The 9360-nt window shown below is 38.9% G+C and overlaps 1 protein-coding gene across 3 annotated transcripts; it reads left to right on the top strand.

Annotated features, from left to right (window-relative positions):
* On the top strand, nucleotides 1-9066 carry polr2m (RNA polymerase II subunit M). Of its 3 annotated transcripts, none has more exons than XM_058783627.1 (5): nucleotides 1-160; nucleotides 443-560; nucleotides 971-1504; nucleotides 3783-3990; nucleotides 4266-9065. In XM_058783627.1, the coding sequence occupies exons 1-5, from the start codon at nucleotides 151-153 to the stop codon at nucleotides 4407-4409; spliced, it is 1014 nt and encodes a 337-aa protein (XP_058639610.1). In that variant the 5' UTR covers nucleotides 1-150; the 3' UTR covers nucleotides 4410-9065. The 3 variants fall into 3 exon arrangements, with proteins under 3 accessions (XP_058639610.1, XP_058639611.1, XP_058639612.1); XM_058783628.1 differs by lacking the exon at nucleotides 1-160 and adding an exon at nucleotides 299-365; XM_058783629.1 differs by lacking the exon at nucleotides 1-160 and adding an exon at nucleotides 328-346 and having other exon boundaries at nucleotides 4266-9066.
* Nucleotides 9067-9360: the final 294 nt, after the last annotated feature.

Here is a 9360-nt window from a genome sequence, read left to right as displayed (position 1 = left end):
CTCGTTACAGTTCTTTCAAAGCTTTCGAGAGCTTTGTTTTGCCATTCACACAGCCACGAAAATATTGCCCTTTCGTGCTTTGCCTTGTCTTGTCTCTCATGAATATATGTAAACGACGATTTTAACAGTGAAATACGGACGCCAAACTTGATGTTTTATTGTAAGCATTTTCTGAATCAGAAAATAACAAAATTATATTTGACAAAAACTTGTTGAGAATGACCAAATTTAGACCTCCAATTGACAGTTTTTGCTTTAGGACTTTTATTTTGTAATGAATGTGACATATCTGGTGTGGTATTATCGTCGCTTACTTCATTGTCATTGCTTATTTTGACACATGGCGGTATAAGTGCATTTCTGAGGTCCTGTATGATCAGTCATGGAGACTTGTAGTGTGAACGTGTCAGTGTGAGATTGTACTGGTTTATTTTTCACACAGGTTTGATCATGTCGACGGCGTGGACGGGCCGCCAAGGGGAAGTGGGTGATCTGTGCAGCAAGAGTAAAGACCAGCTCTTGGAGATAATGTCACGACAAGAAAAGCTACTGTCTAATAAGTAAGTGGTTTTTTAAAGTACTTTTAATTTTATTTTGCCTGAATATATAATTCATGATGTGCGTGTGTATATATAGCTAAATTAGGATTTAAGGTTTCTGACTAGATTATTATGCTGATTAAATATTCAGGATCTTTCCAAATCCCTTGGCGCCCTCACCTTCTTTTTAGTCTAGATAAGTGCGTCCTGTCAGTGTCACACAGTTGGGACAGTTTGTAATTAAACGCAAAAGACCCAATTATTTGTAATACAAATTAATTTGATACCTTGTTGAAGTGAATAATCAGTAGTTTGCAACATGGACACTGCTATTTTCACGTTTGTTACTGTGAAGCTGCTTTAAAACATCCTGTTTTGCTGTGTAAATAAATATGATTAAATGTGATTTGTACTTATTATGATTTCTTCAGGAGATTTATTCAGAGCCTTCCAGATAAGGGAAAGAAGATTGCTGACTTTGTGGAGAAAGTACACCTTGCACTTGCACATCTGGAAGAGGAGGAGAGAAAACAAGCAAGTTTAATCTCTGTCCGGACAGAGTTTCAGGCTAAATATCAGCATGCCTTTGCCAAGCGTAGCACAGATAAGCATTTAGAATCCAATTTGGACATGATTATCCCATCCCATGGCAGAAACAAAGCCAATGTCAATATCGATGCGGCTAACATACAGGAAAATGGTGGTCTGTTGGGCCAAGAGGAGTCTTTGACATCCCAGCCGGAGGCTGCTGAAACACTAGCCTCACTGATGAAAGACACAGAGCTTGTGGAGGCGTTTGGACGAGTAACCGTTGATGAAAGTAACAATGGCTCCCACCAAGACACCATAAAAACCCTGTCTCCTAGTAAGCCCTTTCAGCAACAGAAGAAACCACACTACATAGAACTTCTGGAGAAGACAGAGAAATGTGTGAATATGAGGAAACCCAGATTCAAACCAAACCAGTGAGTGGAACAACACTGTCATTGCATATTGCATGTTTTCTTTGAAAATAAGCCCAAATATAATACATTAAAGGGACAGTTCTCACAAAAATGAATTTTTTGTCATTGTCAGAAGATCAAAAAATGCCTTTAAAAGGCATTGTAAAATGAATCTGTATGAATCAAGTGGTTTAATCCAAGTTTTGTGAAGAGATGAGATTCCTTCATGTGATGAACTTTAATTTAGGCTTTTATGTACATCTAAACAACAGGGTTTCTGTGGGTCCTTAAAAAGTCTAAAATTTAGTTGCATTAAATTTAAGGCTATAAAAAACTTACCATAGACACTGCCCTATCCTGCTGGTGTTTATTTTATTTGTGCAGGCCTTAAAAAGTCTTAGATTTGATTTTTCAAATCCTGCAGATACACTGAAACAAGGATTGATACACACAGAGCACATTACAGATGGTAAACATGAAAGCTCAAACGTGCATGCATGTTGTTCTACCGTTTATATAAAGTGATTATATTTCTTCACAGCACTTGGATTAAAATTTTTATTTTTTTTCATATGGATTCAATTGACCTTTTTGCATCTGCTAAGCTTTGGTTACCTGAACTTTCAGTGGTGGGTCAGAAACCTCTCAGGCTTCATTAATTTGTGTTTTGAAGATTAAACAAAGGGTTTGGAATCAAAAGTCACCGTAAATACATGAACTTATAGTACATACAGGTGCTGGTCATATAATTAGAATATCATCAAAAAGTTGATTTATTTCACTAATTCCATTCAAAAAGTGAAACTTGTATATTATATTCATTCATTACACACAGACTGATATATTTCAAATGTTTATTTCTTTTAATTTTGATGATTAGAGCTTACAGCTCATGAAAGTCAAAAATCAGTATCTCAAAATATTAGAATATTTACATTTGAGTTTGAATAAATGACCATCCCTACAGTATAAATTCTGGGTATCTCTTGTTCTTTGAAACCACAATAATGGGGAAGACTGCTGACTTGGCAATGATCCAGAAGACAACATTGACACCCTCCACAAAGAGGGTAAGTCACAGAAGGTCATTACTGAAAGGTGTGGCTGTTTACAGAGTGCTGTATCAAAGCATATTAAATGCAAAGTTGACTGGAAGGAAGAATTTGGGTAGGAAAAGGTGCACAAGCAACAGGGATGACCGCAAGCTTGAGAATACTGTCAAGCAAAGCCGATTCAAACACTTGGGAGAGCTTCACAAGGAGAGAACTGAAGCTGGAGTCAGTGCATCAAGAGTCACCACGCTCAGACGTCTTCAGGAAAAGGGCTACCAAGCCACTTCTGAACCAGAGACAACGTCAGAAGCATCTTACCTGGGCTGTGGAGAAAAAGAACTGGACTGTTGCTCAGTGGTCCAAAGTCCTCTTTTCAGATGAAAGTAAATTTTACATTTCATTTGGAAATCAAGGTCCCAGAGTCTGAAGGAAGAGTGGAGAGGCACAGAATCCATGTTGCTTGAAGTCCAGTGTGAAGTTTCCACAGTCAGTGATGATTTGGGCTGCCATGTCATCTGCTGGTGTTGGTCCACTGTGTTTTCTGAAGTCCACAGTCAACGCAGCCATCTACCAGGAAATTTTAGAGCACTTCATGCTTCCTTCTGTTGACAAGCTTGGCACCTGCCCACACTGCCAAAGGTACCAAAAGCTGGTTCAATGACCATAGTGTTACTGTGCTTGATTGGCCAGCAAACTCGCCTGACCTGAACCCCATAGAGAATCTTTGGGGTATTGTCAAGAGGAAGATGAGAGACACCAGACTCAACAATGCAGATGAGCTGAAGGCCACTATCAGAGCAACCTGGGCTCTCATAACACGTGAGCAGTGCCACAGACTGATCGACTCCATGCCACGCCGCATTGCTGCAGTAATTCAGGCAAAAGCAGCCCCAACTAAGTATTGAGTGCTGTACATGCTCATACTTTTCATGTTCATACTTTTCAGTTGGCCAAGATTTCTAAAAATCCTTTCTTTGTATTGGTCTTAAGTAATATTCTAATTTTCTGAGATACTGAATTTGGGATTTTCCTTAGTTGTCAGTTATAATCATCAAAATTAAAAGAAATAAACATTTGAAATATATCAGTCTGTGTGTAATGAATGAATATAATATACAAGTTTCACTTTTTGAATGGAATTAGTGAAATAAATCAACTTTTTGATGATATTCTAATTATATGACCAGCACCTGTAGTTTAAATGCTCTGTAAGTCACTTTGAATAACAGTGTCTGTGTTTTATTCAGGTTAGCTGTAAAATCCGAGTCTTCATCACCTAGTCAGGCCTCTGGCAGCACCACACCATTTACTGCAGAGGCCAGAAGACAACGAGACCGAAAACACCTGGATGACATCACTGCGGCCCAGCTTCCACCCCTGCACCACAGTCCTGCCCAGCTGCTGTCATTAGAGGAGTCGACTGGCCTTCTGCAAGAGCAGACTAGAAGACACCTGGTAGGTTGAAGATGTCTTGCTAAAAGCAGACCAATAGAAACTGAGATTTGAATGATCAAAGTGATAAATGACATTTCAAAGCATCTGAGGCCTCAAAAATGTTCTATCCCACAAAAGCTTCAACTATTTAGATGTTGAGAGGAAGTACTACTTGAATACACCCAGCTGAGAGTATAAAACCTATGCATGTTTGCCCCTTGTGCGTGGGTTTTTCTGCCTCGTTCTGTATTTAGGAAGTAGTACATTTATGTTATTGTGTATACTGTTCATTTCAGGAGTTGCAGGCCAAACAAGCTGCCCAGAAGCTGGCAGATGGTCTGAGTTTCAAGATGGAGAGTTACAACCCAGAAGGAGGCCCACTGGCGGCCTACAGGGAGGTGCATGATGATGGGGCCCAGCTTTCCTCAGAGGAGGACTGATCGTGGGGCCCTACAGAGAGGGCACTGGCTTGTTGATATGTTTGGCCCCTTGCCCTGGACCAGCTCTAGGCCTAGAGCCCATGCTTCAGGACCCTGGAGAGAGGCTTTCAGCCGGAAGACAAGAGGAGGGCTCTTCATGAACTGTGCTGACAATGTCTTAGATTTTGCCATTGAAGATAAATAACAGCAGGTTGAATCAAGTTAAGAGTTATTGTGTGAAAACCGGCTGTTTTTGCATGTGGAAATGTTACTGTCCAACAGTAACCGATTATCTTGGCAAGCTAATGCCAAAAAACCTGATACCTCGGCAGGTCCACACCTGTTGTCTTGTATAGAATAATATAATTCAAAGCTCTTATCAGCCATAACTTTAAAGGTGTAGATCGTGTGTTATTCTGAAGATGGTAATAGAATATTTTTGTATGACCTTTTTTAGTGTTTATTTAAAAAACCCTCTGAATTGACCTCTAAAGCTTGTGATTGGTTCTTTGAATCAGATAACAGAAACCGCAGTTTTATAAACTAAAGGTGGAAGCACTTAATGTTTTGTCACTTGAGTGCAACAGCCCGGGAAATGTCTGTCTCCCTCCCTTTTTGCAGCATTGTTTTGATAAGCGCCCCAGTGGTTTGATTGGAATGAGTCAGCTGTCGTTTGAAGGGAGGGATGTTGTTATCAGTGCAGAAATCTGTGACATGCCTCAGATGATTAATATATGTAATGTGAAATATCGAGGCTTGAAGGAATTAGACCAATTGGTGGAGTACATCTGGATTTTATTTAGATCATGTTACTGCATGAAGTGGCAATGCATTCTGGGATGGCAACAGATAGACATGACATATGGTACATGCAATTTCCAAAGCCATGAGCGCTAATAAAAATTCTTAAAATTCACTCTTTTAACCTCTCAGGATGTAAACAACGTATTTTCTTTAAATATTATTCAGGAACCTTTATTTTTAAATGGTGAAAAGGGAGCTTGAAGAGGGAGGAAATCCAAATCTGCGCCTCTCTGCAGTTGATGACCTGTGATAACCTCTAGTAATTGCTTCTGCCCGTTGATGGGAACTGCTGCCTCAAAAAAAGATCCTAACACATCTGGCAGGTTAGTGTTTAGACACCGTGTGTGACGAATTCCAGAGTGCCTTATCCAGACGTCTCGTGATAAATATGTCAGACTTGTCCAGAAAGAATCTCCTCTCTATGTGGTATTAATTAAGTCTACCTTACATACAGAGGAAAAAAAGACTGTTATCAATTACACACTAGATTCTCGAGCTGATCTGATCCGCTCATGAGTACATAGATATGCTTGAGTTGGTCTTAAGCATGCGTCCCAACAGTGTCTTTAAATTGTTTTTTGCTGCAGTTTTTGCTTTCCACATGCCCCCACACCCATCGTCTCGGATCAATAAACATCTCGTGGAGTCATCTGCAAGTGGTTTTCATCTACCGCAAGTGTGAAATCATGCCCTCAGAGAATGGGCAAAATTTTAGAGCTGTGAACAGGATGAAAGGATACTGTTTTTGCCAATGAAAACACATTTTAATGCAGCAGAGAATATGAACTAATTACGCAGGGTAGAATAAAGTTGGAATAACGCATTTCTCTGCTCTCTTGCTACTTTATCTTATTTAAAAGCATTTTGATTCATCACTGCTTTGAGACATAAATTTGTCTTTGTTCCTCTCCCAAGCCCTTTCTCTGTCTAATCTAGATCTAGTTTCACAGTAAATCTAAGCTCTAATGAGACTCAGAGCAGGTCACATACTCTAATGCAGAACATTTTGGCTCCAATGTCCCCCTTTCTCCAAGACAGTTTTTAAAGGCCCTTTTATCTAATCTGATATGTAGCTCTTGTACTTCTGTTGTAATACAACCCGAATTCCGGAAATGTTGGGACATTTTTTAAATTTGAATAAAATGAAAACTAAAATAATTTCAAATCACATGAGCCAATATTTTATTCACAATAGAACATAGATAACATAACAAATGTTTAAACTGAGAAAGTTTACAATTTTATGCACAAAATGAGCTCATTTCAAATTTGATGCCTGCTACAGGTCTCAAAATAGTTGGGACGGGGGCATGGTTACCATGGTGTAGCATCTCTTCTTTTCAAAACAGTTTGAAGACATCTAGGCATCGAGGTTATGAGTTTCTGGAGTTTTGGTGTTGGAATTTGGTCCCATTCTTTCCTGATATAGGTTTCCAGCTGCTGAAGAGTTTGTGCTCGTCTTTGACGTATTTTTCATTAAATGATGCACCAAATGTTCTCTATAGGTGAAAGATCTGAACCGCAGGCAGGCCAATTCAGCACCCACTCTTCTACTATGAAGCCATGCTGTTGTAATAGCTGCAGTATGTGCTTTTGCATTGTCCTGCTGAAATACACGTCATCTGGAGGGGAGCATATGTTGCTCTAAAACTTTTATATACCTTTCAGCATTCATAGTGCCTTCCAAAACATGCAAGCTGCCCATACCGTATGCACTTAGAACACGCTGGAAAGTCTCCCTCCTCTTTAGCCCGGAGGACATGGCGTCCGTGATTTCCAAAAAGAATGTCAAATTTGGACTCGTCTGACCATAGAACACTTTTCCACTTTGAAACAGTCCATTTTAAATGAGCCTTGGCCCACAGGACATGAAGGCGCTTCTGGACCATGTTCACATATGGCTTCCTTTTTGCATGATAGAGCTGTAGTTGGTATCTACACATGGCACAGCGGATTGTTTACCGACAGTGGTTTTGGAAGTATTCCTGGGCCCATTTAGTAATGTCAATGACAGAATCATGCCGATGAGTGATGCAGTGTTGTCTGAGGGCCCGAAGACCACGGGCATCCAACAAAGGTCTTCAGCCTTGTCCCTTACGCACAGAGATTTCTCCTTTTTCTCTGAATCTTTTGATGATGTTATGCACTGTAGATTGAGATTTGTTAAGCCTTTGCAATTTGACTTTGAGGAACATTGTTTTTAAAGTATTCCACAATCTTTTTATGCACTCTTTCACAGATTGGAGAGCCTCTGCCCATCTTTACTTCTGAGAGACTCTGCCTCTCTAAGACATCCCTTTTATAGCTAATCATGTTACAGACCTGATGTCAATTAACTTAATTAGTTGCTAGATGTTCTCCCAGCTGAATCTTTTCAAAAATTTCTTGCATTTTCAGCCCTTTGTTGCCCCGTGCTAACTTTTGAGACCTGTAGCAGGCATCGAATTTGAAATGAGCTTATTTAGTGGATAAAAGTATAAAATTTCACCGTTTAAACATCTATGTTCTTTATGTTCTATTGTGAATAAAATATTGGCTCATGTGATTTGAAAGTCTTTTAGTTTTCATTTTATTCAAATTTAAAAAAACATCCCAACATTCCCGGAATTCAGGTTGTAAAACAAACTTAAATATTCAGTTTAATGTTGTATATCTCTATTTTGAATGTTTTTGTTTTATAATATTTTATGTTATAGACTTATTTAAGTTTAAAACGAAAGTTTGTCAAGGGCCCCCTGGTTGAGAACCACTGCTCTAATGGTTTAATTTAGATTACATTACATTCAACCATGTCATTGAGTAGTTCTGTAGTTCAAATCTGCCTGGTTTTGATAGAAATAATTATACAGTGCTTAGTTGCAAACCAATGAACTTCCCAAGAAGTCATCCTATTTTTACTACCAGATATAGGCTAATTAAGACAATGAAAATGATTCCGCTTTTTAATCAATACATTTGCTTTCAAGTCCTTTGTTCGAGTGTGGTTGTGATACAGTGGTTGCTAATGCGGGAAGGGTGTGTCAGTGCTTGAATGAGAAACCTCAATATTGACTGTTGTCTGTAGAGATGTCTGGATTAAATGGGAATGTTGTGAATGAGGGTGCTGTTGAAGAAATACTGTTTATATCATTCCTGATGTCTTCCAGCAATGTGTCATATGATCAGGAAAGACACGACGACCCCACGTCTGCTCCCTCAAGTCCATGTGAATAAGTGCAATGACAGGAATATCTAAGTGCACAAACAAGGACTGAGAAAGCTTATCTCTGCTCTCTTTATTACTTGCCTTGTACTAACAACCCTATACTGTGGTACGATTGTTTCAGATAGTAATGCTATAGTACTTTGACATACATCATAGTATTCAGTGATTGCCATGTTGTCATACTTTGTTTTTTACATACATCCCCCGGCTCTTAATGCATCCTTCTGGAGCATCAGTGAGCGTTTGAACCTTCTTTAATAGATGCATATGAGTCACTCAGTTGTCCTCAGTGTGAAAAGATGGATCTCAAAAGCATACAGTCATTGTTGGAAAGGGTTTAAATACACTAAATGCTAAAAAAAACAAAGAATTTGTGGGACCTGAAGGGTTTTTCAGAAGAACAGCAGGCAGTTGAACTGTTTAGGACAAACAAGGGACTCATGAACAACTGTCACTAAACAAAAAAAAACACAGCTGTGGATCATTCAGGTAACAACACGGTATTAAGAATGAAGTGGATGTAAACTTTTGAACTTATTTTCTCTTGTGGACTATATGTAAACATCTTATGTGAAATATCTTTTTCAGGTCAGTACTAAATAAACAATAACATGCATTTTGTTTGATCCCACTTATTTTGGTAAAATAATTAACATTTTGCAGATTCTGCAAGGGGGATGTTAACTTTTGACCTCAACTGTAGCACTCTAAGGTAGTTACTGATTGAAGATTAAATACCATAATTCTGTTATAGTACCTTGTTCAATAAAAATTGAGTACAGCATACAAAGTGGCTAAGTAGTCATGCTTCTAGCTTCCCCTGCCATGCATCCACTTATCTCAGTTTGTTTTAATATTTTGTGTTGTACTACTGCTGCAGAAGAAAGTCTGGAAGTTGGAACAACATGAAGGTGATAAAATGATGAGAGAATTTTCATCTTTAAATTGAGGTGAGTGGAGGCA

This window comes from Onychostoma macrolepis, chromosome 07 (assembly GCF_012432095.1).
Source record: "Onychostoma macrolepis isolate SWU-2019 chromosome 07, ASM1243209v1, whole genome shotgun sequence".
Taxonomy (NCBI): Eukaryota; Metazoa; Chordata; class Actinopteri; order Cypriniformes; family Cyprinidae; genus Onychostoma; species Onychostoma macrolepis.
The sequence above is the reverse complement of the archived record's forward strand: the minus strand, read 5'-3'. Positions and strand labels throughout refer to the sequence as shown.